This window comes from Emys orbicularis, chromosome 21 (assembly GCF_028017835.1).
Source record: "Emys orbicularis isolate rEmyOrb1 chromosome 21, rEmyOrb1.hap1, whole genome shotgun sequence".
NCBI classification, from domain to species: domain Eukaryota; kingdom Metazoa; phylum Chordata; order Testudines; family Emydidae; genus Emys; species Emys orbicularis.
In genome coordinates, this window is record NC_088703.1 from 18,903,834 (window position 1) to 18,929,527 (window position 25,694).

The 25,694-nt window shown below is 56.3% G+C and overlaps 2 protein-coding genes across 2 annotated transcripts; one reads left to right on the forward strand and one right to left on the reverse strand.

Annotated features, from left to right (window-relative positions):
• Window positions 1–428: 428 nt before the first annotated feature.
• On the forward strand, window positions 429–11,590 carry LOC135893060 (immunoglobulin superfamily member 1-like). Its single transcript, XM_065420850.1, has 6 exons — window positions 429–459; window positions 1,026–1,310; window positions 1,841–2,131; window positions 4,406–4,687; window positions 6,727–7,017; window positions 11,481–11,590. The coding sequence occupies exons 1-6, from the start codon at window positions 429–431 to the stop codon at window positions 11,588–11,590; spliced, it is 1,290 nt and encodes a 429-aa protein (XP_065276922.1).
• A 7,793-nt stretch (window positions 11,591–19,383) lies between these two features.
• On the reverse strand, window positions 19,384–25,135 carry LOC135893026 (E3 ubiquitin-protein ligase TRIM7-like). Its single transcript, XM_065420812.1, has 4 exons — window positions 25,087–25,135; window positions 22,784–23,103; window positions 20,582–20,692; window positions 19,384–20,477 (listed from the first exon to the last, which is right to left on the reverse strand). Exons 2-4 carry the CDS (start codon window positions 23,058–23,060, stop codon window positions 19,960–19,962), a joined length of 906 nt encoding a protein of 301 aa, XP_065276884.1. The 5' UTR covers window positions 23,061–23,103; window positions 25,087–25,135; the 3' UTR covers window positions 19,384–19,959.
• Between the last annotated feature and the right edge of the window lie 559 nt (window positions 25,136–25,694).

Below are 25,694 nucleotides of genomic sequence, written 5' to 3' on the forward strand. Positions count from 1 at the left end.
GAGTCCAGAATGTAAGAAAGGACAGGATGGGAGGGTGGAATCAGCATGGAAATCGTGGTCAGGCGAAGATTGAAGACTAGACTCTGTGGTCTCCTGGCTCCCAGCCCGGTGCACCTTCCCCAAGGCTGCAGGGTACATTGAGGGTGACCTGTTTCCCCTCCCCACACGAACAAGCTGCGCGCTGCATCATGAGATTGGCCAGGCTGAAGCTCTCAGGGTTTCCTCAGTTTTGCAGTGACTGCAGCTTACTTTGGCTGCGTTAGATTTCGCCTGCAGATTAGAGACAAGGTGTGATGGATGCAGGAAGAGACAAGACATCATCAACTTCCTCTAGCTGCAGCCACCAGCTGAGTTCCTTATTTGGGGCTCGGGGGAGCTGGGCACTGGGGTGTTGGTGGCAGCGCTGAGGGGCCCCCTCACTGCCCATCATGGTCTCTGCTCTCACCATTCTCTTCCTCGGTGAGTATTGGAGACAGCCAGGGCGTGTGCCCATGGGGGGGATCTGAGACCAAGGCATGTGTCTATGGGGGGGGGGATCTGAGACCAGGGCGTGTGCCCATCGCGGGGATCTGAGACCAGAGTGTAGGATCCAGTCGCTCTGGGATCTGGTCCCTAACAAGCCGTCTCCTCCCCAGGCTGCTGGCTGGCTGGGCGGAGCGAGGTGTCGGGAGGTGAGTATCTGTGCTGCTCAATGCTAAGTGTTAAGGATGGGATGGGGGGGGGAGGTGGAGGGGAAAAGAGCAGCTGAGCCCTGAACTTTCCCCCAAAACTCAGCCGGGGGTGACTCCGGATTGACCCCAGGAGAATGAGATCAGAACCCAGCCCTGCCCCCAGTGCAGTCAGGAGTGACTCCAGATTGACCCTGGGGGGCTGAGATCAGAACCCGGCTCACAGGTTCCCTGTGGATGCAGTGAGGTGTCTGTTATCCTGGCGCTGTCCCTGGGGCTGGGCGCTAAGGGCAGGTTACAGACACAGGGGAGGGGTTTGTGTCTCCCCATCTCACTCCTGTTTGTGTGTGAATGCAGAGCTCCCTGCGCCCGGACCCTCCATCTCCGTCAGCCCCAGCGGGGTGATCGCCCCGGGGGCAGCCGTCACCCTCCGCTGTCAGTGTCGGTGCGAGGCCAGGAGGTTATTTCTGTATAAAGATGGAATCCAAATCTGGGAGCTGGACGCTGCTGGGGACGGGGGTGAATTCACCATCCCCAGTGCCAGACGCGGAGACGGAGGGTTCTACAGCTGCCGATCTCGCTCCAGATCGGAGCCGCCCAACTGGTCGGATCGCAGTGATTACCTGCGGATCATTGTGACAGGTGAGGGGCCCGGGGAGCGGGGACAGAGTCACGGGGGGGGGGGGGTTCCCAGCCACTGTAGATTCAGGGCTGACACGGGGGGGGATCCCTGACCCGGAGGTCCTGGGGGTGTCACTTACTTGCCTGTGCCTCCATTTCCCCTTGTATGAATCATCCTCCCTGCACCTTGTGTCTGGTTAGAGAGTCAGGGATGGCTTTAGGGTGGGGGCTCCCAGCACCTCTGATTCCCAGCCCCCCCCCCCAGCTCTAACCACTAGACCCCACTCCCTTCCCAGAGCCAGGGATAGAACCCAGGCGTCCTGGCTCCCAGGCTGGGGGGGACCATTAAGTGGATAGACAGGTACAGAGGATGCTCTGGATTTAGGTCTTCAGGCAGTGTTGGTGGTAGCCCCCAGGAATCTCTGGGGTCTCGGGGAGGTTCCTCTGGCTGATTTTCTCCCAGGGGCCCCGTGTCTGGGACCATGCGGGGAGGACAGGGCGCAGTGACTGTGCCAGGGTCTGTCTCACGGCCTGTCTCCTTCTCACTGAAGAGCTTAGCTCCCCCAAACCCTCCATCTCCCTGCGCCCCCGTGGGGGAGTCGCCCTGGGGCGAAGTGTGACCTTCCGGTGTAAGTGTCGATGCCAGGAAGCGACGTTCCTCCTGTATAAACTTGGAAACCCGGATGTACGGCGCTGGGCAGTGACTGCTGGGGACGTGGCTGAGTTTCCCATCCACAACGTGAGCTGGAGAGACACAGGGAGCTACAGCTGCCAATATGGCACCAAATCGGACCCGCCCGTCTGGTCGCATCCCAGCGACCCCGTGGAGCTGATGGTAGCAGGTGAGGGGCCCGGCTCAGTATCTCCGCTCTGCGACAGGGTTCCCGGGCTGGGTCTATGGAACCGCTGGACCCTCTGTCCCACCAACCTGGGGTATCCCTCGCAACTGTGATGCTGATGTCAAGCTACAAACTCTGGCAGGTCCTGCACTTACCCAGCCATCCACAGCCAGGGACACTCCCACCGGAGTGACATGAATGATCTCCCAGCCTCTCATGGACCATTACTAGGGACACGCCAGCCAAGTCCCTCCCAGATCCCCAGCCTGGTACCGTCCTGCACTGGTCAGAAGCCTGATCAGTGTCTGTTCATTACCCAGAGGACACACAGCAGCCTTTGCAACCTGAGCTGAGATTTCCCAGGCACTTCAACCAAAAAACACAGTTTGAGGTCAAATAGAAACCAGATTTATTAACTCCAGAGAGATGGAGTTGAAGTGATTATAACTAGCTAGCGTAGAGATCAGAGTCAGTTACTTAAGAAACAAAAATAAACTGGTTTCAGAGTAGCAGCCGTGTTAGTCTGTATCCGCAAAAAGAAGAGGAGTACTTGTGGCACCTTAGAGACTAAGAAATTTATTTGAGCATAAGCTTTCGTGGGCTACAGCCCACTTCATCGGATGCATAGAATGGAACATATAGTGAAGAGATATATACATACAGAGAACATGAAAAGGTGGGAGTTGCCCAACCAACTCTAAGAGGCTAATTAATTAAGATGAACTGTTGTCAGCAGGAGAAAAAAAACGTTTGTAGTGATAATCAAGATAGCCCATTTAAGACAGTTTGACAAGAAGCGGTGAGAATACTTAACATGGGGAAATAGATTCAATGTGTGTAATGGCTCAGCCATTCCCAGTCTCTATTTAAGCCTAAATTGATAGTATCTAGTATGCATATCAATTCAAGTTCAGCAGTTTCTCATTGGAGTCTGTTTTTGAAGCTTTTCTGTTGCAAAATTGCCACCTTTAAATCTGTTACTGAATGGCCAGACAGGTTAAAGTGTTCTCCTACTGGTTTTTGAACGTTATGATTCCTGATGTCAGATTTGTGTCCATTTATTCTTTTGCGTAGAGACTGTCCAGTTTGGCCAATGTACATGGCAGAGGGGCATTGCTGGCACATGATGGCATATATCACATTGGTAGATGTGCAGGTGAATGAGCCCCTGATGGTGTGGCTGATGTGATTAGGTCCTGTAATGGTGTCATTGAATAGATATGTGGACAGAGTTGGCATTGGGCTTTGTTGCAAGGATAGGTTCCTGGGGCAGTGTTTCTGTTCTAAGTTCAGAGATGCTGGGGCGGGAAGGGGCCAGTGGTCTAAGATACAACTGCATTTGCTCCAATCCCTCAGACAGACAAATGCCGGGTCATGGGGCGAGCAGCCCAATCGCTGAGTCACCGTTTCAGCCCCTTCCCGCCCCAAGCCTGGGTGCTGGTTCCGTCCCCTCCCCCATCCCAGCCGCCGCGCACTTTAATCCCACAGAGGGAACCGACCCAGCTGGGCCCCAGCAGCCAGATCCCCCCACGACGGAGCCAGAGAGAGAAGATGAGCGGGAGAAATGGAACAATTCACCCCCCAGGGAACAGGGCTCCCCGCTCAGACGCCCCCGGGGCTGTTCAGGCTGTTTGGAGGGGGATGGTCCCTGCAGACAGAACGGATGGGATCAATTCTTCTACATAGAGGATGATGGATAGATCCATGGGGACCTACAGCCACCGGTCCGTGGGAATGTGGGTCTGTGGGAACGTAGGGTGGTGGACAGATGGGAGCGCATCTGTTGAGGGATAGAAAGATGGACTAAGACCTTGTCTACATGAAAACTGGGCCCGAAATGATGAATCCCATGTGGTTCCCAACCCCCACTGGTGATCTCAGAGCGAGGCTGGGCTGTCGGAATTCGCACCCCCTGGTTTGATACAGCCCCATTTGGCAGACGAGCTCTCCTGTAGCTCTATAGACACAGGGGCGTCCTCCTCCGAAATAGGAACAGCCACACCCAGACCTGCTCCGCAGTGACTCCAGGTGTGAATGGCACCTGAGTGGGGCAGGGACTGTCCCTGTGTCCGGTGTCCGTACAGCTCCGAGCACACGGGGCCCAGGACAGGGGCTCCTGGTAATTAATACTAGTCACTAATGATTGCAGTTCCAGTTTCTGTGGAGCCAGGCAGGGGCTGTATCTGCACTGAAGGTCTCACTGGGATGATCCTCCCCTCCTGCGATCCCTGGGGTTCTGAGCCAGCCCATCTCACTCCTGTTTGTGTGTGAACGCAGAGCTCCCTTCGCCCGGACCCTCCATCTCCGTCAGCCCCAGCGGGGTGATCGCCCTGGGGAGAACCGTCACCCTCCGCTGTCAGTGTCGGTGCGAGGCCAGGAGGTTATTTCTGTATAAAGATGGAATCCAAATCGGGGAGCTGGATGCTGGGGACGGGGGTGAATTCACCATCCCCAGCGCCAGACGCGGAGACGGAGGGTTCTACAGCTGCCGATCTCGCTCCAGATCGGAGCCGCCCAACTGGTCGGATCCCAGTGATTACGTGCGGATCGATGTAGCAGGTGAGGGTTCCCAGTAGTGCGGATGGAGTCATGGCGGGGGGGGTTTCCCAGCCGCTGTAGATTCAGGGCTGACACGGGGGGGATCCCTGCCTCGGGGGTCCTGGGGGTGTCACTTACTTGCCTGTGCCTCCATTTCCCCTTGTATGAATCATCCTCCCTGCACCTTGTGTCTGGTTAGAGTCAGGGTTGGCTTTAGGCCGGGGGCTTTTTCTCACTGTGCCTGTGCAGCTCCCAGCACCTCTGATTCCCAGGCCCCCCCAGCTCTAACCACTAGACACCACTCCCTTTCCAGAGCCAGGGATAGAACCCAGGCGTCCTGGCTCCCAGGCTGGGGGGGGGGGGGACTATTAAGTGGATAGAAGAACAGCTAGCCAAAAACTCAGAAGATAATAACAAAATGTTTTTTAAGTACATCAGAAGCAGGAAGCCTGCTAAACAACCAGTGGGGCCCCTGGACGATCGAAATATAAAAGGAGCGCTTAAAGAAGATAAAGTCATTGCAGAGAAACTAAACGAATTCTTTGCTTCAGTCTTCACGGCTGAGGATGTTAGGGAGATTCCCAAACCTGAGCTGTCCTTTGTAGGTGACAAATCTGAGGAACTGTCACAGATTGCAGTGTCACCAGAGGAGGTTTTGGAATTAATTGATAAACTCAACATTAACAAGTCACCGGGACCAGATGGCATTCACCCAAGAGTTCTGAAAGAACTCAAATGTGAAATTGCAGAACTATTAACTATGGTTTGTAACCTGTCCTTTAAATCAGCTTCTGTACCCAATGACTGGAAGATAGCTAATGTAACGCCAATATTTTAAAAGGGCTCTAGAGGTGATCCCGGCAATTACAGACCGGTAAGTCTCATGTCAGTACCGGGCAAATTAGTTGGGCAAAAGTCAACATGGTTTCTGTAAAGGGAAATAATTTCTTACTAATCTATTAGAGTTCTTTGAAGTGGTCAACAAACATGTGGACAAGGGGGATCCAGTGGACATAGTGTACTTAGATTTCCAGAAAGCCTTTGACAAGGTCCCTCACCAAAGGCTCTTACATAAATTAAGTTGTCATGGGATAAGAGGGAAGATCCTTTCATGGATTGAGAACTGGTTAGAAGACAGGGAACAAAGAGTAGGAATAAATGGTAAATTCTCAGAATGGAGAGGGGTAACTAGTGGTGTTCCCCAAGGGTCAGTCCTAGGACCAATCCTATTCAACTTATTCATAAATGATCTGGAGAAAGGGGTAAACAGTTAGGTGGCAAAGTTTGCAGCTGATACTAAACTGCTCAAGATAGTTAAGACCAAAGCAGACTGTGAAGAATTCAAAATATCTCACAAAACTAAGTGATTGGGCAACAAAATGGCAAATGAAATTTAATGTGGATAAATGTAAAGTAATGCACATTGGAAAAAATAACCCCAACAATACATAAAATATGATGGAGGCTAATTTAGCTACAACTAATCAGGAAAGAGATCTTGGAGTCATCGTGGATAGTTCTCTGAAGACGTCCACGCAGTGTGCAGCAGCAGTCAAAAAAGCAAACAGGATGTTAGGAATCATTAAAAAAGGGATAGAGAATAAGACGGAGAATATCTTATTGCCCTTATATAAATCCATGGTATGCCCACATCTTGAATACTGCGTACAGATGTGGTCTCCTCATCTCAAAAAAGATATACTGTTTGTCAGAGGGTGAAGATGGATGGCAGGAGAGAGATCACTTGATCATTGCCTGTTAGGTTCGCTCCCTCTGGGCCACCTGGCATTGGCCACTGTCAGGAGACAGGATACTAGGCTGGATGGACCTTTGGTCTGACCCAGTATGGCCGTTCTTATGTTCTTGACAGGTACAGAGGGTGCTCTGGGCTTAGGTCCTCAAGCAGTGTTGGTCATAGCTCCCAGGAATCTCTGGGATCTCAGAGAGGTTCCTCTGGCTGGATTTTCTCCCAGGGACCCCGTGTCTGGGACCATAGGCGAGGACGGGGCACAGTGACTGTGCTAGGGTCTGTCTCACGGCCTGTCTCCTTCTCACTGCAGAGCTCAGCTACCCCAAACCCTCCATCTCCATGCACCCCAGTGGGGGAGTCGCCCTGGGGGGAACCGTGACCATCCGGTGTGAGTGTCGATGCCAGAGACCGAAGTTTCTTCTGTATAAACTTGGAAACCCGGACGTACGGCGCTGGGCAGAGACTGCTGGGAACGTGGCTGAGTTTCCCATCCACAACGTGAGCCGGAGAGACACAGGGAGCTACAGCTGCCAATATGGCACCAAATCGGACCCGCCCGTCTGGTCGCATCCCAGCGACCCCGTGGAGCTGATGGTACAAGGTGAGGGGCCTGGCTCAGTGTCTCCGCTCTGTGACAGGGTTCCCGGGCTGGGTCTATGGAACCGCTGGACCCTCTGTCCCACCAACCTGGGGTTTCCCTCGCAACTGTGATGCTGATGTCAAGCTACAAACTCTGGCAGGTCCTGCACTTACCCAGCCATCCACAGCCAGGGACACTCCCACCGGAGTGACACGAATGATCTCCCAGCCTCTCACAGACCATTAATAGGGACACGCCAGCCAAGTCCCTCCCAGATCCCCAGCCTGGTACCGTCCTGCACTGGTCAGAAGCCTGATCAGTGTCTGTTCATTACCCAGAGGACACACATCAGCCTTTGCAACCTGAGCTGAGATTTCCCACGTACTTCAGCCAAAACACACTGTTCGAGGTCAAATAGAAAAGAGATTTATTAACTCCAGAGAGATGGCGTTGATGTGATTATAACTAGCAAGTGTAGAGATCAGAGTCAGTTACTTAAGAAACAAAAATAAACGGACAGTCTGAGCTCTACAAACTAACCAGGGTTTGAATCGAGCAGCGGGTCCCCCTGGTAGCTGGTACACACAGATCACAGATCTTCAGTACACAGACTGGAACTGCCTTCCGGCCGGGACCACCCTCCCCCGTTCAAAGTCTTTGTCCTCCAGACGTGTTTCCAGGTGTTGAGTTGTGGGGGGAGTTAGGCCAAGGGATGTTGTCACTTCCCCTGTTTATAGCTTCTTCCAACTTACTGGGAAGATCTTTTGCTAGCAGTAGGTCGAGCAGTCTCCATTGTCTAGAACAGGGGTAGGCAACCTATGGCACGCGTGCCGAAGGCGGCATTCGAGCTGATTTTCAGTGGCACTCACACGGCCCGGGTCCTGGCCACCGGTCCGGGGGGCTCTGCATTTTAATTTAATTTTAAATGAAGCTTCTTAAACATTTTAAAAACCTTATTTACTTTACATACAACAATAGTTTCGTTATATATTATAGACTTATAGAAAGAGACCGTCTAAAAACGTTAAAATGTATTACTGGTACGCGAAACCTTAAATTAGAGTAAATAAATGAAGACTCGGCACACCACTTCTGAAAGGTTGCCGACGCCTGGCCTAGATGCTCTCTCTGCAATGGTCCTTGGGAGAGTGGGTTCCCTTCAGTGTGGGTCCTCAATCACAGCCCACACCTAGCCAGAGCCTCAGGGGGTGTCTGCCCTAATGGGATGCTCAGAGCCGGCTCTGCCCTGAGCCCTGGGCCCAGCAGAGGGGACACCCAGCTGGGGAGCGGGGACAGTCACTGGGGGGTTCTCAGCCAGGGGGGAGCAGCAGCCGCTGGACGTTTGGGGCCAAGGAAGGGAGGATCCCTGCCCCCAGGGGGCTCTACAGAGCAGGGGCCTTTCTCAGGGGGATGCTCCCCCAGCTGCCCCCGCTCTGGGGATGCACTTTGGAGCTGGGGCCCAGGGGCTGTCCAGCCGGCACCGGCACTGAATTCACCCCCCACCAGCCCGGACAATTAAACCCGTAACAAACGTCGGGTCATGGGGCGAGCGGCCCAATCGCTGAGTCACCATTTCAGCCCCTTCCCGCCCCAGGCCTGGGTGCTGGTTCTGTCCCCTCCCCCATCCCAGCCGACGCTCGTTTTAATCCCACAGAGGGAACCGACCCAGCTGGGCCCCAGCAGCCGGATCCCCCCACGACGGAGCCGGAGGGAGAAGGTGAGCGGGAGAAATGGAACAATTCACCCCCCAGGGAACAGGGCTCCCCGCTCAGACGCCCACGGGGCCATTCGGGCTGTTTGGAGGGGGATGGTCCCTGCAGAGAGAACTGATGGGATCAATTCTTCTACATAGAGGATGATGGATAGATCCGTGGGGACCTACAGCCACCGGTCCGTGGGAATGTGGGTCTGTGGGAACGTAGGGTGGTGGACAGATGGGAGCGCATCTGTTGAGGGATAGAAAGATGGACTAAGACCTTGTCTACATGAAAACTGGGCCCGAAATGATGAATCCCGTGTGGTTCCCAACCCCCACTGGTGATCTCAGAGCGAGGCTGGGCTGTCGGAATTCGCACCCCCTGGTTTGATACAGACACGTTTGGCAAATGAGCTCCCCTGTAGCTCTATAGACACAGGGGCGTCCTCCTCCGAAATAGGAACAGCCGCACCCAGACCTGCTCCGCAGTGACTCCAGGTGTGAATGGCACCTGAGTGGGGAAGGGACCGTCCCTGTGTCCTGTGTCCGTACAGCTCCGAGCACACAGGGCCCAGGACAGGGGCTCCTGGTAATTAATACTAGTCACTAATGATTGCAGTTCCAGTTTCTGTGGAGCCAGGCAGGGGCTGTATCTGTGCTGAGGGTCTTGCTGGGCCGATCCTCCCCTCCTGCGATCCCCGAGGCTCTGAGCCAGCCTGAATCCCTGGGTCCCGTCCTCTCCCTCAGCCCAGAGAAAAGCCCCCATTGCCGGTTGCGGAGGGGAGGGTCCCTGTATAACTAACCCCAGACACCACGGCTCCAGCTTTCTCAGCACCCCTGCCTCTGCTCCTGACAGACGCTGGTTCTATTCCCACAGGGCGAACTGACCCGACTCAGCTGGAAACAGCGCCGGCTCCAACCCACCCAGGCAGCGCGGGGCCAGGTACCGGGACTGGGGGCAGGAAATCACCATCAACGCCCCCAGAAACAGGTTTGAGCTGCCCAAGGAGTGGCCGCCGTGTGAAGCCACGAAGGGCTGGCTGGGTGGAACAGGGGCAGATCCCTATAGCAAATGTCCCATCTGCGCTGAGACCTCTCTGGACTCATTTCATATGCTGGGGGGAGGTCACTGGACAGATGCCAGATTGGCTTGGTGGGAGCAGGGCCCAGGAGAGCTTTCCCCTATGCACAGCCCCACAGGGCCGCCCAGAGGATTCAGGGGGCCTGGGGCAAAGTGGGGGAGCTGCGGCGCTTGTACTCAATCGGTGGTGGTCCGAGTCTTTGGCGGCATTTCGGCGGCGGGGGGCCCTTCAGTGCTGCCGAAGACGTGGAGCGACTGAAGGCCCCCCCCCCCCCGCCGCCAAAATGCCGCTGAAGACCCGGACCGCCACTGGGCCAGGGCTCGCGGGGCCCCTGTGGGGCCCGGGGCCTGGGGCAAATTGCCCCACTTGCCCCCCCCTCTGGGCGGCCGTGCAGCCCCACCCCTTGGGCCCCACAGACCGTGATACTGTGCTGTCCCCCAGCACCACAAAGCCACCCATGTGGGGCACAGCTCGGTGCGTAATCCCCAGGGAGAACAGGGACGGAGAGCCGGGGATCATGGTCCCGTGTATCCGGTCTGTCTGCCTGTGTCTGCAGACAGGCTGGGGGAACGGCTCAGAAGCAGGGCTCCCCCTCCGCAGGGGTGCTGCCCAGCAGGGCATTAACCAGAGCGTGGCAGCGCCTAGGACCCCAGTCCTGGACCAGGGCCCATCGTGCTAGGGCTGTACAAACCCAGAACGAAAAGACACTCAGCCCCCACATAGATCAGCAGCAGGGTTTCAGTTCACACCTGAACCCACCAATTCAGAGTGACATGTTGTTGACTCTGGAACCTAACAGTGGCTGTTGTGATGACAGCACCATGACGCCTACCGCGGCTGATTGCTTTAGAGGGGCATGGTTCTCCCAACGATCTCAAAGCGCAAGGGTGTTTGCGTTTTGGTGATTAGACAGTTGGCGAACCTATCTGGGGACAGCTGGGGCCGTCAGTGGTCACAGGGGGTGCCCTGGAGCTCCCTGCAAAACAGCCAGCATGGGAGGCGGGATACCGTGCTAGATGGGCCCATTGGCCAGAGCTGGTATGGCCAGGCCTGGCTAGTGCCATGGTACTGGGGATGGGGGGAGGAAGGCTGGAAATGCCTTAGACAGACAGACAGACAGACACTGGTGGAGCCTGGGACCGGTCAGCCTGGATCAGAGCCAGTGTCCACCTAGAGCAGTCGCCGGTCACTGTGGCTGGATATAGAGGGGTGTCTGTGTGTGTGGTGGGGGGGATAGATGGATAAACACAGGCAGGGGCAGCAGAAGCAACCTAAAAGTGTGGGGGGGGGCACAAGTCCCATAACCGTGGCCCCACCAACCAGCATCGCACCGCTCCTGAGGCCCCGCCCTCATGCCACCCCTTTCCCTAAGATCCTGCCCCCACATCACCTCTTCCCCTTTCTGTGCCACCTCCTCCCACCAAGACCTCACCCCCCACTCGCTCCTCTCTGCCCCCTCCCAGCCGCCCTTACCGCTGATAAAACATGGGAGCACCATGGCCCCCCGTTCCAGTGCCCCAGGAGAGAGCGGGGTGGGTGCGGATAGATTAGATAGAGGGACTGGATGGGCATATGGGGCTGTGGTGGTTTTCTGCTGTGGGGAGCAGAAAGGGGGTGGGGGCCCCTGTTCATTCCGCTGGATAGTGACCCCTGACCCCACCTCCTCGAGCAGCTGCTGATGACCCCTCTCATTTTGTCACCCCCAGATTACACCCAGGGCAACATCGTCCGTCTGGCCCTGGCCACCGGGGTCCTCCTGGCCCTGGCGTTGATCCTGGCTGAGGCTGCCCACGGATGGAGGAGGGGCAGATGCTAGGTGAGGTGACCCCCCACCCACACATGATTCCCCCCACTCCAGCCTGGCTGCCCCAGCATGGGGTAAGGGCAGTGGGGTCACCGTCACCCCGAGTGACATGACGCCATGTTGTCAGGACAGAGCCAGAAGGAGCAGTGCTGAGCCGGCCCTGCTGAGCGGCCCCCAGGGGTCTGGATGGGCCCGGCTCGGCGTGGGACTGAGGGAGGAGCTGTGCCAGGGCCTTCATCTGGGGGTGGCGGAAATGGCTAATGGCAGCGGGATGGGGAGCCTGTGCCACAGGGTGCCCTCGGGGAGAGCTCCGGGCCCTACAAGGCAGCTGGAGCCGTCGGGACACAGAGCACCCTAGGGGCCATGGCTTGTGGCCAGCACCCCCTGTGCCCGTGGCCTCTGGGACATGCTCCGACACAGCCACGCCAGAGAGGACGTGGGCTCGACCCCCCAGCCTGAGCCGCCTGGGGGTCATTCGCACTGTTGTGGCTGTTGAGTCTGCGAAGCGGCCCGGCTGCGAGCTCACATGTAAAACCCATGGGCAAGTTCCCCAGCTGTGCCAAGGCCCGAGAACCAGGGGAAATTGGGGATGATGCTGAACGTTGTAACCCGGGCGAGAGAACCAGCCACAGACGCTGGGTTGGTCTCTGTCGACATCGCGCTGGGGGAAGCAGAAGCTGCAACCAGGAGTCAATAGCCCCACATTGGCGGGAGGGACTTTGGGCCTAACTGGGGGGCAAAATAATGAGGGGGCAGGACTAGGCCACCCACTTTCCCCCTCGCTGGGTGAGTTAAAAAGAGACATTGGTAAAAACCCCACCATGGGCCCGACTCTCTCTCTCCTCCCCCGTCCCACCTTGCGTCCTGGCTCAGCTTGTCTCATCATCTTCCCCCAGCTCATCCCCGGACCCCCCAGCGCTGCAGCCCGTCTCGACGCGTCTAAAGGACTTTCTCCCTGCGAAGTTGGAGCCGGCCGGCCTGGCTCTTGTTTAAGGACCTTTGTTTTCCCCTCTGTGAGCTGGAAGTCGTCCCATTGCCGTGCCCTGCAGCCCCCCGCGCGGATAGCTGATTAGCAGCGCCCCGAAGGCCCTGGAGATCCTTTCCCCTTCCCTGGTTGTGCTGTTTTCCTCCCTGCTGTGTCTTTCCTCCTCTCCTAGCTCACGCTCCTGGCTTTCCATCGGATGCTGCCGTCGGGTGTATGGCACCCACCCCACCTGCCCTGCCTAAGGGGAACGGACCCAATGTGGGGCCGGCCCTGCCCGGATTGTCACCATCCAGGGTCCGAGCAGCTGAGGTCAGGGTCGCCTTGCAGCCAACGCACCCGCTTGTCACTAACCCGTGTCCAGCGCCCGACACCATCCCCAGATGCCGTATTTCACCCCCGTTTCCATCCTGTCTCCCCCACCGCCCATCTCTCCGTTCGCTAACGTAAGGGGAGTGTTGGCCCCTCACTGACACTTACTGGGTTTTTGGGCCCTCTCGCAGTACCAAAGAAAGGTACTGAGCTAAGATTTCCCAAGCACTTCAACCAAAACACACTGTTTGAGGTCAAATATAAAACACATTTATTAACTCCAGAAGGAGAGATTTGAAGGGATTATAACTAGCGGGCACAGAGATCGGAGTTGGTCACTTAAGAAATAAAAATATATTCGCAGTCTGAGTTCTACAAATGAAACAGGATTCAAATCAGGCAGCGTCTCCCCCTGACAGATGGGACAAGCCGGTTACAGATCCTCAATACACAGACTGGACTAGCCTGGGGCCACCCTTCCCCAGTTCCAAGTCTTTGTTCTCCAGATGTTCCTCCAGGTGGGGGAAAGAGAAGCCAAGGGATGATGTCACTTCCCCTCTTTTATATTTTCTGCCAGCTCGCTGGAAAGATCTTTGCTGTGATCTGGGGATCAGGCAATGCCCATTGGTCAAGCAATCTCCATTGTACACAGTCTCTGAGATAGTGGCTTCTTTCCTCGATGGGTGTGGATGAGCCATTGACACTGGCCGGCTGGTCCTTGGCTGCAGCTGAAAGGTTGGCTGTGGGCATCTCCCAGCCTCACAACACATTTCAGTAGCATACACAGCAATGCTTCGTAACTTCCCATACCAGGATAACACATACAATCCAACAAGATAGTCATGTTTAACAGATCAAGACTTTTAAAACAATGCCTCACTCGGCCCCCGTTTCAATAGACAGGCCGGGTGTGATTCCTTGTCCGTGGGTTTAACCTGAAAGCTTTGCCTTTGAACGGCTGCTGCTGGGGGTTTGCCCAAGAGCCGAGTAGAACCAGGGGCTCGGTTTGAAACGGCCTGTGTAACGCTGGCGAGGGAGAGAGTTTCCAACCCCCCTGAGCCCTCTGTGCCTGGGAGACCCTCTGCAAAGAGCAGCCGGGCCGGGGGAGTTTGGCGGACAGGCCGAGGGCCAGGGGGAGGATTAGAGGGGAGACAGAAAGGGGGCGGGTGGGTGGGTGTTGGAGGGGAGACATGACGGGCGTTGGAGGGGAGACACACTATGGTTGGACGGTTGCAGTGGGGCAGGACGGGTTGAGGGGAAATGGGGATAGGGGTTGGAGTGGGGAAAGGGCGGGAGGGGGAGATGGGCCGAGGTCGGTGCTGGGTGGGGGGGGACAGAGGTTTGAGGGAAGACAGGACAGGGCAGAAAGGAGATGGAATGGGGTTGTGGGAGGCAGAGGTTTGATGGGGATGGGGGAAGGGCTCCCCTCTCACACAGTCGGGGTCGGTGGATGGGGGGGATTGTTTTCCTGCCAAAACTCTGGCTGAGCTGGGGCACCTCTGGCCGGGTGGGGGGGAGTGAGGGGCAGGCCATGCCCCCCATGGCCATGGGGCAGATACACTCTGAAACGATCACGAGGGGGGAACCATTGTCCCCCCAGCCCCCTAATGTTCACCCCATGTTCTCTCACCCCCCCCCCATATTCCCCTGCTCCCCACAGCCCCCACCCCCACCCCCCTGCAGCCCAGGCAGGTGTCATTTCCCCGAGGGCATTAGAGGGGAAATGGGCATTAGAGGGGAAATGGGGCAGGGGATGGGTGTGTGAGGGGGGCAGGCTGGGGAGAATTGAAGGGGCAGGATGGGAGATGGGGGGCAGGTGGGTTTGGGGGATGTTGTGGGCAAATCTGCTGCTCATCCCCCTCCTGCTCCGTGGGTCTGGGGGAAGCTGAGGGGGGAGGCTCCCGGGTGGTTGGGGGGCAGCTGGTGAGCAGGGGTGTTGGGGACTTAAGAAGCCCCATTGGGACCATCTGGCTGGGCTCCTGAACCATCTTCTAATGTTGCCCCCAAGCCACGGTGCCCAGCGCTGGGTGAGAGCAATTCACGGTTGACGGCGCGACCATCACAGCCGAGTCCTGCCCCCAGCCCCTGGGTCTAGCCACTAGTCCCCACTCCCCTCCCGTAGCCGGGAACAGAGACCCCTGAACCCAGCTTCCTGCTGCCCTCTAGCCAATGGCTGTACAAACAAAGCCTGTGTCACGTCCTTCTCTAGGGGCCTGGCCACATAACCACGGACAGTGTCTCCTTCAGCTCAGGGCACAGGGTCTCTGGGGGGGCATGAGAAGGTCCCTGGGTCTCTCCTGGCTGGTGACCCGCTGGGGGCCCGGGATGGAATTTCTCTTTCTCCAGTTTCCTTTTGAACCCGGTTTATTTAATTCACATGCTGAGAAAAGCCCCTTAGAACCAGACGTTACAGTGTAAACCCGTCATCACCGCTCAGCTATGGCGCAAGAGGCAGCAAACCCAGGCGTCCCCCATTGTGCCTGCTCACACGGTGCCACGGCTCGTGTCGCACATGGGCAGGTTGGCAGGCTGAGTGGGAAGGCTTCAGAGTCAAACCCTCCAGCACCAGGAAATGCCACAGTTACAGTTTCCTGAAAAACCTTAACTCTGCCCTCTCATGCAGATGCATTAAGACACCATCCTTTAATTGCATGATCATGTATTAATTTTACCTACATGGGTCACCGGCCGCTTGAACCCAGATTGAAAAGGGGACAGAATTTTCATGGAAATAGTGGTCAGTCGAAGATTGAAGATGAGGCATGTGGTCTCCTGGCTCCCAGCCTGGTTCACCTTCCAGAAGGCTGCAGGGTACATTGAGGGTGACCTCTTCCCACTCCCAAAAAAGACACAGACCAGGTGCAACCTGCATGATGATTGGCCAAGCTGACGGTCCCAGGGTTTCCTGGGTTTTGCAAAAACCTCTGCTTACTTTAACTGCACTCGATTTCGCCGGCAGATTAGAGACAAGGTGTGATGGACGCAGGAAGAGAGGAGACGTTGTCAGCTTCCTGTAGCTGGAGTCACCAGCTGAGCTCCTTATTTGGGGCTCGGTGGAGCTGGTTGAAGGGCCCCTCACTGCCCCATTATGGCATCTGCTCTCATCCTCTTCCTCGGTGAATATCGGAGATAGCCAAGGTGTGTGTCCATGGGGTGGGGTGGGGTGGGGTGGGGGGTGGAATCTGAGACCAGAATGTAGGATCCAAGTGCTCTGGGATCTCGTCCCTAACGACCCGTCTCCTTTCCAGGCTGCTGGCTGGCCAGAGCAGGTATTGGGATGTGAGTATCTCTGGGGCTGGGGAAACTTTAATGTTAAGGACCGGGGAGGGGAAAAGAGGAGCTGAACCCTGAACCTTCCCCCCACAAACTCTAATCAATTCCCCTGAATTTACCTAGTGGGGCTGAGATCGGAACCTGGCCCTGCCCCGAGTGCAGTCAGGGGTGACTCCAGATCGACCCCGGGGGGCTGAGATCAGACTCTGACGGGTGTGGTTCATAGAGGCGGCAGATCGGAAATGCCCTGCTCACCCTGCTGTGTATTTCCCGGGGGCTGTGAGGACGGGGTGGTCTCTGGACAGCCAGGGACTGGGCAGGGGCAGGACTCACAGACAGACACCAACAGGGCAGGGCTGGCACCTGCCCCACTGACCTCCTGGTTCTTTCTTAATCCAGAGAGAAAGTTTCCCAAACCCTCCCTGTCCGTGAGCCCCCGGGGGGGGGGTGACTGAGCCGGGGGGGAAATGTGGGTGGGCAGCCAGGCATGAGGTTTGTTCTGAGTAAAACTGCAGCCCATATACAGACACGGGACCCTTCTGGGAATGAGGCTGAATTTCCCCTCACCAGTGTGGGACGGGGCGCTGGAGGGAGTTACACCTGCCAGTATCACACCATATCTGGTTGGAGCCCAGCGACCCCGTGCAGGTGGTAGCAGGTGAGGGGCCTGGCTCAGCGTCCCTGCTCCCTGCTCCCAGCCCCACAGCCAGCTGGACACTCAGGGGGGCTCAGTCCCCAACAGGACCCTCAGAGCCAGACTCTGCCCTGGGCCCTGAGCCCAGCAGAGGGGACGCCCATCTGGGGAGCAGGGACGGAGTCACTGGGGGGTTCCCAGCCACTGGAGATTTGGGGCCGAGGGAGGGGGGATCCCAGCCCCCAGGGGACCCTCAGGTGTCACTGAACCTGCCTGTGCCTCCATTTCCCCTTGTACGAATGGGGGATAATCATCCCTCCTGCAGCTGGTGGCTGGTTAGACAGTCAGGGCTTGGCTTTAGGCCGGGGGCTTTCTCTCACTGGGTCTGAGGAGCCCCCAGCACCTCTGACTTCCAGCCCCTCCCCCCCAGTCTAACCACTAGACCCCACTCCCCTCCCAGAGCTGGGGAGAGAACCCAGGAGTCCTGGCTCCCAGCCCTGCTGTTCTAAACCCCATTCTCTTCTGGATCTCCATCCTCTGCTGTAGCCACTAGCCCTCCAAGGCGCCGAGCCAGGCTGACACTCCCTGGGTGGCTGTGTGGCCTAGTGGGGAGAGCGCTGGGGCCGGGGCTCAGGAGACCTGGCTGCCATTCCTGGTATGGCCGTGATTTTCTGGGGGACCTTGGCTGACTCTCTGTGCCCCCCTCTTTGCCTCAGTTTCCCCCTCTGTAAAATGGGGCTGGTTCCCCTGCCCCCCTCTGTGAAGCACTGTGAGATCTGGGGGTGCGAAGCGCTGGGGAGGAGCCGGGCGTTGTTGTACCAGACTGTCACAGAGTCCCCGGGCGATGCTCTGGAACTGCTCCCCACAAAGCCAGTCAGGACTTTGGGGAGCCTCCTCGCCCTTGGAGCAGAAGCTCACACGGCTTCACCTCCTGGGTCTCTCCTGGGAGCATTCAGCATATGCCCCTCCGTGCGCTTCCCACAGCGAGTCCGCCCAGGCGGGGTCCTGGGGAAGCCAAAGGGTTCTGCACCCCCCACTTCGCAGTCAGACGTGACTCTCAGCGAGCCAGTAAAACAGAGATTTATTAGATGACAGGAACACGGTCTAAAACAGAGCTTGTAGGTACAGCGGCGAACGGGACCCCTTGGCCGGGTCCATTATGGGGTTCAGAGAGCCAGACAGCCACGTCTGCCCTCACTCCTAGTCCCCAGGTAGCTCCAACTCTGAAACCCCCTCCAGCCCCTCCTTCTCTGGGCTTTGTCTCTTTCCTGGGCCAGGAGGTCACCTGATCTCTTTGTTCACCTTTAGCTATTTCCTTGCAGGGGGGGAAGGGGCCCTGGCCATTTGTTGCCAGGGAGACAGAGTGTCAGTGATTTATGCACACTGGCCTTTCCTCACCACCTAGAGACTTAAGAAATGCATAGGGGAAACTGAGGCACCCACACAGTATTCAGAGGAAACATTAAGAACAGTCCCACTTCGTCACACAGACACAATCTGGCCCTGCCCGGTGCTGCCAGCCTGAGAGCGGCAGGTTTCCAGCCCCTGCCAGAGACGTAGCAGCTACTGGCGATTGCTGGGTACAAGACAGTGGCTGTGAGGGCCTGTGGGTCTGATCTGGGGGGACGATACTGGCTAGATGGGCCCAGGGGTGTGATCCCATGGGGCAGGGTTGGGGAGCAGGGACACCGGGCTGGGGTGTCCCATTAAGTAGATCGACTGGTACAGATTTTTTGTTCCATTACAAACTCAGTTCCTCTCTAGGCGGGAATAAGGGCAGGTCAAATGTTTCCCACCGACACTTTATTTCAACGGAAAATTGGGTTTTTAACCGAACAAAAACGGTAGCACAAAAACAACAAGGAGTCTGGTGGCACCTTAAAGACTAACAGATTTATTTGGGCATAAGCTTTCGTGGGTAAAAACCTCAGCATAGAAGTGAGGTTTTTACCCACGAAAGCTTATGCCCAAATAAATCTGTTAGTCTTTAAGGTGCCACCAGACTCCTTGTTGTTTTTGTAGATACAGACTAACACGGCTACCCCCTGATACTTGGTAGCACAAAGCGTCAGTTCTCCTGGAGATTTTTTTTTTATATATATTTCTTCAGAAAACCAAAACTTTTTGCCAAAAACGCTCAGCCCCATAGTTACCAAACCTGAAAATTTTGGCTGAAAACCCAAAATGTTCCACTTTCTCAAGAAAAATAAAAAAAATGGTAGAAAGCTAAAACGTTGTGTGACCCAGCATGCCTGGGGAAGCCCTCACTGGAAATGCCAAGGGCAGGGCAGGCTGCAAAAGGGAGAGCAGATATTCCCAAGACAGGTGGGTTACACTGAAGTTAAATCTCCCAACCAGTCACAAACTGTGCATCTGATCCCCTCCCACTGGTTATCAAGAAGCAAAAAAAGGAACCACACAGCCCCCTTTATTGCATTCCTGTCTCTGGCTCCCAATCAGCACCTAGGTCCCATACAGTGAGAAGTTATTTAAAAACTCTGCTCACTCTACAAAATGTTCTTCTGACCCTAAAGGGTCAGCCATGTCACTGGAGGTTTGGATCTTACCCAACATACCGCCCTGCCAGCCAGTCCTTCAGTGTCTAAAACTAAAGGTTTATTATAAAGAAAAAAGAAAGAACAAGAAGAGAGCTGTTAAATGGTAAAGTAATCACATACATACACAGACTTCAAAGTCCATGAGGTTGCTAGCGGTACTGGTGAGTTTGCTGGCTTGAAAGTCCCTCTGAATTGGATTGGCTTGAAAAAAAAAATCACAAGATTTTACAAATATAGTAATAAACCTTGGAGGTTTTTTTGTTTGGTTTTTTTACATTTGCCTTCTGGGTTTTGACCTTTCTAGGGTCAGGTTTTCACAGGTTTTCTCTGCAACCCAAAGGGCTAGAAAACTCGTTCCTTTTTTTTTTTTTTAAATGAAAGCGCAGATTCTCACAAAAAAACTTGGCTCCGAGAGCTGGAGATGTCAAGAAACACAAAATATCATCAGACAAAGTCATGCGAAACTGTCGAGGAGGCTACGCACCCGATCCGGACAGGAAGTGAAAGTGAAAGTGGAAGTACGTAGGCAGGTGGCAGCGGGTCATTCCCGGGGCTGGAATTTTGGCCAGCACGCCGGAGTTTAACATCCCTGCTCTTCAAAATGTGCAGTGGGGAGGCGCTCTCAGTCACATGGGCAGAGCTGGAGTGGGATGTCCGTGTCCCAGGTCAAGAAGAAGGGGAATATCTTCTCAGAGAAGGGATAGTTAAAGGTGAAGATGTGCTCCATGGTGTCATTGTTGTAGAAGGAGAGTTGTCCAAGGATGTAGTCTAGATGCACCTTGATCCTGCGCAGAGACGCCCGTAGGAAAAGTGTCGTCTTAGGGGTGCTGAGCGCCTGGTACTCCCCATTGTTAAACTCCAGCCCCCAGAACCCCTGCTCGGCCGTTATGTAGAGATACCCCTTCCTCTCCACCGACTCCCGGGCAGCGCCGACGATCCAGCCTTTCCCGGCACCCACCTCCACTACCCAGTCCAGCTGCCCCCTAGAGATGCCCGGGGTGCCCAGCACGCAGGGCTGGAAATCAAAACGCTCGGAGTTGCTGGGAAGGTACTGGGGGCGGTCCCCAAGCCTCATGCTTTTCTGGTCTCGGGAGATCAGCAGAGTGGGGAACGCGGTGTTGGGATCCAGCTTCACCTCCACTGGGGAGAGAGAAGCAGAGAGTTAGGGTGAGATCTCGGCATGCAGCACAACAGCCGCTGTGAAATCTCACCGCGCCCTGGGCTGGTATCGGACAGTCACTGACCTTTCTTCTTGTTTCCGAAAAATCGATCGCACATATCCGAGATCAGCTCCTCCTGCTGGTCCTTTTCGCCATCCTCGCTCACGCCAGCCGGCTCTGGCGTCTGACGGAAAACTACGAGACACATGAGAGAAATAATTACCCATGGGAGAAACTGCCTCCGAAAGGGACAAATGGAGGCAGGCTGGCGGGAGCTCAGGCTACAAACTCCCGGGGTCAGCCCCATTGTAGATACATCGCTTCCCAATAGGGGGTGCTCCAGTGAGAACGGGGAATCTTTACAGAGGGAGGAATCAAACCCTGAATGTTGCATTGTCTTCGCCCTCTCTCGTTTTATACGTGAACAATGAACTACACCTACAGCTAGCATTGGCAGCATTCAATGTTTATGGGTTTATAACTTCAAGGGATAAATATCGATGTTTATTTTGAAGCTTCTTTTTTTCTATTTTTATCGACTGAAATGTTCACAGGTGCTGAAAATTTCGGGTTTTAAGCATTTCGTTCTATTTTGATCCACCAACATTTTCACAGTTCTGCCACATGATGGGTTTTAAGCCTCTCTTTTTGCTGTTTTTATGGATTTAAATTTTTCAGAGTTGCAGGAAATCCTTTTTTGCGGGGGGGGAAGGGGGTTAGACAATACAGTAACTCCTCCCTTAAAGTCGTCCTGGTTAACGTTGTTTCGTTGCTGATCAATTAGGGAACAGGCTCGTTTAAAGTTGTGCAATGCTCCCTTCTAATGATCTTTGGCAGCCGCCTGCTTTGTCCACTGCTTGCAGGAAGAGCAGCCCGTTGGAGCGAGCTGGTGGGGGCTTGGAACCAGGGTGGGCCGGCAGCCCCCTATCGGCTCCCCTAAGTTCCCTGTGCGGCAGCCGCCCAGCGGGCAATCAATTGCTGGCAGTTCAGCTGTCCCTCCCCCCACTGCCGTGTGCTGCTCCATCCCTCTGCCTTGAAGCTGCTCCCGGGAGCCTCCTGCTTGCTGTTCACGGGATGGGGGGGAAGAGGGGTGCTGATGTCAGGGTGTCCCCCTCCCCCCGCTCCTGTACTCCATCTCCACAGAGCGGGGGGGGGGGATGGGACACGACAGGGCTCAGGACTGAGGGAGCTGGCTGGCAGCAGCTGCTGTTTCAACTTGCTGATCTCCTTAAAAAGTCAAGGTACTTAGAGTGGGGTCAGCGTACTTAAAGGGGCAACACACGTCTCTCTCTCTCACACACAGGGTGTGTGTCTCTGTCTCTCTCTGCCATGCTGTCTCCCCTCCCTCCATTTGTGCTGCCTTGTAGGGTGTGAGGCTACTTTAACAACAATGTACCCCTGGTGGAGGACCACTGATCTAGCCTGACCTCTGTATGACACGGGCTAGAGAACTGCCCTGAAATAATCCCTACAGCAGAGAAAAACAGCCAATCTTGATATCAACTTGATCAGGGCTGGAGAATCCACCACAAGCTGTGCTGAATTGTCCTAGTGGTTAATTACTCTCACCATTAAACATTAACGCCGCCTTTACAGTCTGAATTCGTCTGGCTTAGAGTGGGGTCAGCCATTGGACGGGGTCGTTAGACCTTCCTCTGCTAGACCGAAGAGCCTGCTATGAAATATTTGTCCCCCAGGTAGATACTTATAGACTGGGATCAAGCCCCGTCCCCGAACCTTCTCTTGGTTAAACTCAAGTTCCTGGAGTCTGTCACTGTCAGGCAGGTTTTCTAATCCTTTAATCATTCTCGTAGCTTTTTTCTGACCCCTCTGCAATGTACCCACATCCTTCCTATGAGAAAGGGGCAGGGGCTTAGGACACTGGCCTGGCATTTGGAAGCCCTGAGTTTGATCTGCTGCTTTGCCACAGACGCCCCAGATGACCTGGGACAAGCCGCTTGCGCCTGGCCTACCCGCCAAACGCATCCCGGCGTAGCTGCGGGAGGGGGGGAGAAACAACTGTCCCGGACATTTTTCAGATGTGGAAACTGAGGCACGGAAAGGTGAGGGGCTGTGATTTGTCTGGGATCACCCAGCAGCAGAGCTGGGCGTGGAACCCTGGTCCGCTGAGTGCCAGTTCTGGGTGCGAGCCGCTAGGCCAACCTTGTTGGACTGGGGGAAACTGAGGCATGCCAGGGGGTGACCCCCCCCCATTTATCAAAAAGCTCCAGCAAGGAATGAGTCAGACCATGGGGGGGGGAAATGGGATCTCCTCCATCTACTCACCCTCCGGCATGTCCTTTTGGATCCTTACCGACAGATCCTTCCGGCTAATGCCGTCCAATATCTTCACCGCCATACGCAGAGCCCTGGGCTCCTGGTAAGCCTGGACCATGGCTCGAGCTATGTCCATGGCATCGGCTGCCTCCGTCTTGGAGCGGGGGATGCGCTTGTAGCCATCTTCCAGGGGATAGTTCTCCAGGTGAAACTTGAACATCTTGAACTCTCGCGCTTCTAGATCGTTCAAATACTCGACGAGCTTGCAGCACGCGGTCTCTGCCATCTCTACCCCGGGCTGGCGTCCCAGACCTCAGCAGGAAAGAGTCCTGTGCCGAGGATAATACCAATCACTACTGCTGCCCATCTGCCAGTCTCAAAGCCCTTTACGAAGGAGGGCAGTATTTTTAGCGCCATTTTATCAATTGGGAAACTGAGGCACAGTAAGGGGGAAGTGACTTGCACAAGGTCAGGATAGAACCCAGGACTCTTGACTCCCAGCCCAATCTAACCACTAGACCCCACTCCCCTCCCAGAGCCACAGATAGAACCCAGGAGTCCTGGCTCGCAGCACGCCCACCCCGCCCCTCTAACCACCTGACCCCACTTGCCTCCCTGAGCAAGGCCTAGAACCCAGGAGTCCTGACGGCCCTTAGCCACAGCTTAGCTCCACCCACTAAGCCATGCAGCCTGGCGGTCAGGTACCAAGTGGCTGCTGGTTGTGCACCAAGCTAGGGCTGGCTGGAAATTTGGCCAGGGAAATGTCGATTTTTTTCAACATCAAAATATTTCAAAAACAGGGTCGTGTTTTGCCCAAACGGCCCGCGGTGCCTAACCCCCCTGGAAACCAATGGGAGTTGGGCATCTCGGCGTCTACAGCCGTCCCACTAGGCGCCCATCTGCGGCTTTAGGCACCTCCATCCCTTTACAAATCAGTCCCTTGGCAGTAATAAAACACCCGCAGCTAATGGTGCCAGTGGCCTCAGGCTCACGGGGCTCGGGCTGCGGGGCTAGAACATGGCTGCGAAGCCGTTCCAGCTCGGGCGGGAGCTGGGGCTCCGGGACCATCCCTCCTTCACAGGGGGGATCAATAAGGATCAATAAATCCCCAGAGGTGCTCAGACCGTGGCTGGAGACCCGAACTGGGATGCAGGACACCTGGGTGCTCTGCCTGGCTCTGTTGGTAGGGGACTTTGGACAAGTCACTTCCCCCCACCGTGCCTCAGTTTCCCCATCTCTGCCATGGGGTTAACGATCCCGATTTCCTTTGCAGAGCACTTCAAGAGCTGCTGACGGGAAGACCCAGGGGCTATGGGGGCATCATTAAGCACCTGACACAGACACAATCCCACATTCCCCCCCCCCCCGCACCATGCACACCCCATGGCAGAACTGGGACCGGACCCCAAATCTGGGCTCCTCGCCGTGTGTCCCTGCAGCTGCCCCGAGCCGGTCCCTTGCCTCAGTTTCATCCCCACCCCCTGCTTTGGGCACAGGGAGCTTGAACCACCAGGCCCCAGGTACCCCCTTGAGTTCGCACCCGGGCTCCAGCCACTTGGCTGCTGAGAATTGGTGTCACCCCCATGGGGAAGTCAGAAGGCAGCTGAGAGCTCCCAGGCCCAGCTGCTGCGGCTCTCGGTCCCTTGCCCGCCTGCTCCCCCCCAGCCCAGGGGCGGCTGTGGGGTGGGGGGGCAGCAGAAGGAGGGGTGGGGGGGCAAGAGTCAGAGAAGAAGGGGGGATATCAGATGGGTGTCAGGAGGGGAGGGCTGGAGAGGAAGAGGGTCTCTGGGAAGGGGAGGAAGAGGGGGGGTCAGATGGGGATTGGGGGAGTGGAGAGGAGGAGGGTCTCAGGGGGAGGGGGATGAAGAGAGGTGTCAGATGGGGAAGGGGACAGGAGAAGAAGAGGAGGTCTGGGGGGGAGGGGGAGGAAGAGGGGCCAGGAGAGGAAGATTGGGGGGAGGCCAGAGGGGGGAGGAGACGGGAGAGGAACAGGGGGCAGATGGGAAGAGAAGGGGGTGAGGACGGGACGGGATGGGAGGGGACGGGGGCAGCACTTCATTAGTGGTGAAGAGCTGCCGGAGCTCAAGCAATATTTTTCCTTTCATAACTGACGGGCTAAGCCCAGAGGGGCCAGGGTTAGGAAGTGACAAGCCCAGAGAGGCCGGGGCTCAGCCCTGGCCCAAATTAAGCCCTGGAGGGGGGACAGGAGAGAGCAGGGGATGGGGGCGAAGGGGAGGGGAAGGCACCTGAGGATGCAGGTTGAGGGGAGCCCCCCCCATCCCCGAGCATTGCCCCAGCCCGGCCCCACTCACCAGCCCTGACAGTGAAAGCGAAAGTGCTTGAGGGGGAGGAAGGAGGGACAAAGGCCAACCCCCACCCCGGGCTCCAGCCCTCCCTTAGCCCAGGGCTGCTGCGGAGCATCCACACGGCGCAGGGGAGGCCAAAGCCAGCCAGTCTGCGTGTGGAGGCTCACCGGGGGGGGAGCTGGGCCGGGAGGGGAGCTGGGCAGAGGGCAGCCCAGGGAACATGGGGGGAAAAGGAGGGATACAGAGCGATAGCAACCTGACTTTTCCCTCTAGATCAGGCCTCTGCTTTGATTCTGTCGCCCTTCCTACACTCCCCGTCTCCCCATTGCCCGCCCATCTCCGCTATTCCCCTGGCATCCCTGCTGCCCCCACACGCGCCCACCTCATCCCCCAGCCCCCATCTCCTCCTGCCCTCATCTCTTGCCATACCGACCCCCTGTTCTTCCCCCATCCCCCATTCTGCTGGCACCCTCTGCACCCCCGATTCAAGGCATTAGGGGAGCAGACAGGGCCTGTCCTCACCTGACACCCCCCGTGAGCAGGGCCTTGCTCAGCTCCTGCCCTGCCCCCCTACCCTGAACCAGCCCTGCTGGGGGGCTGGGACAACCCATCCC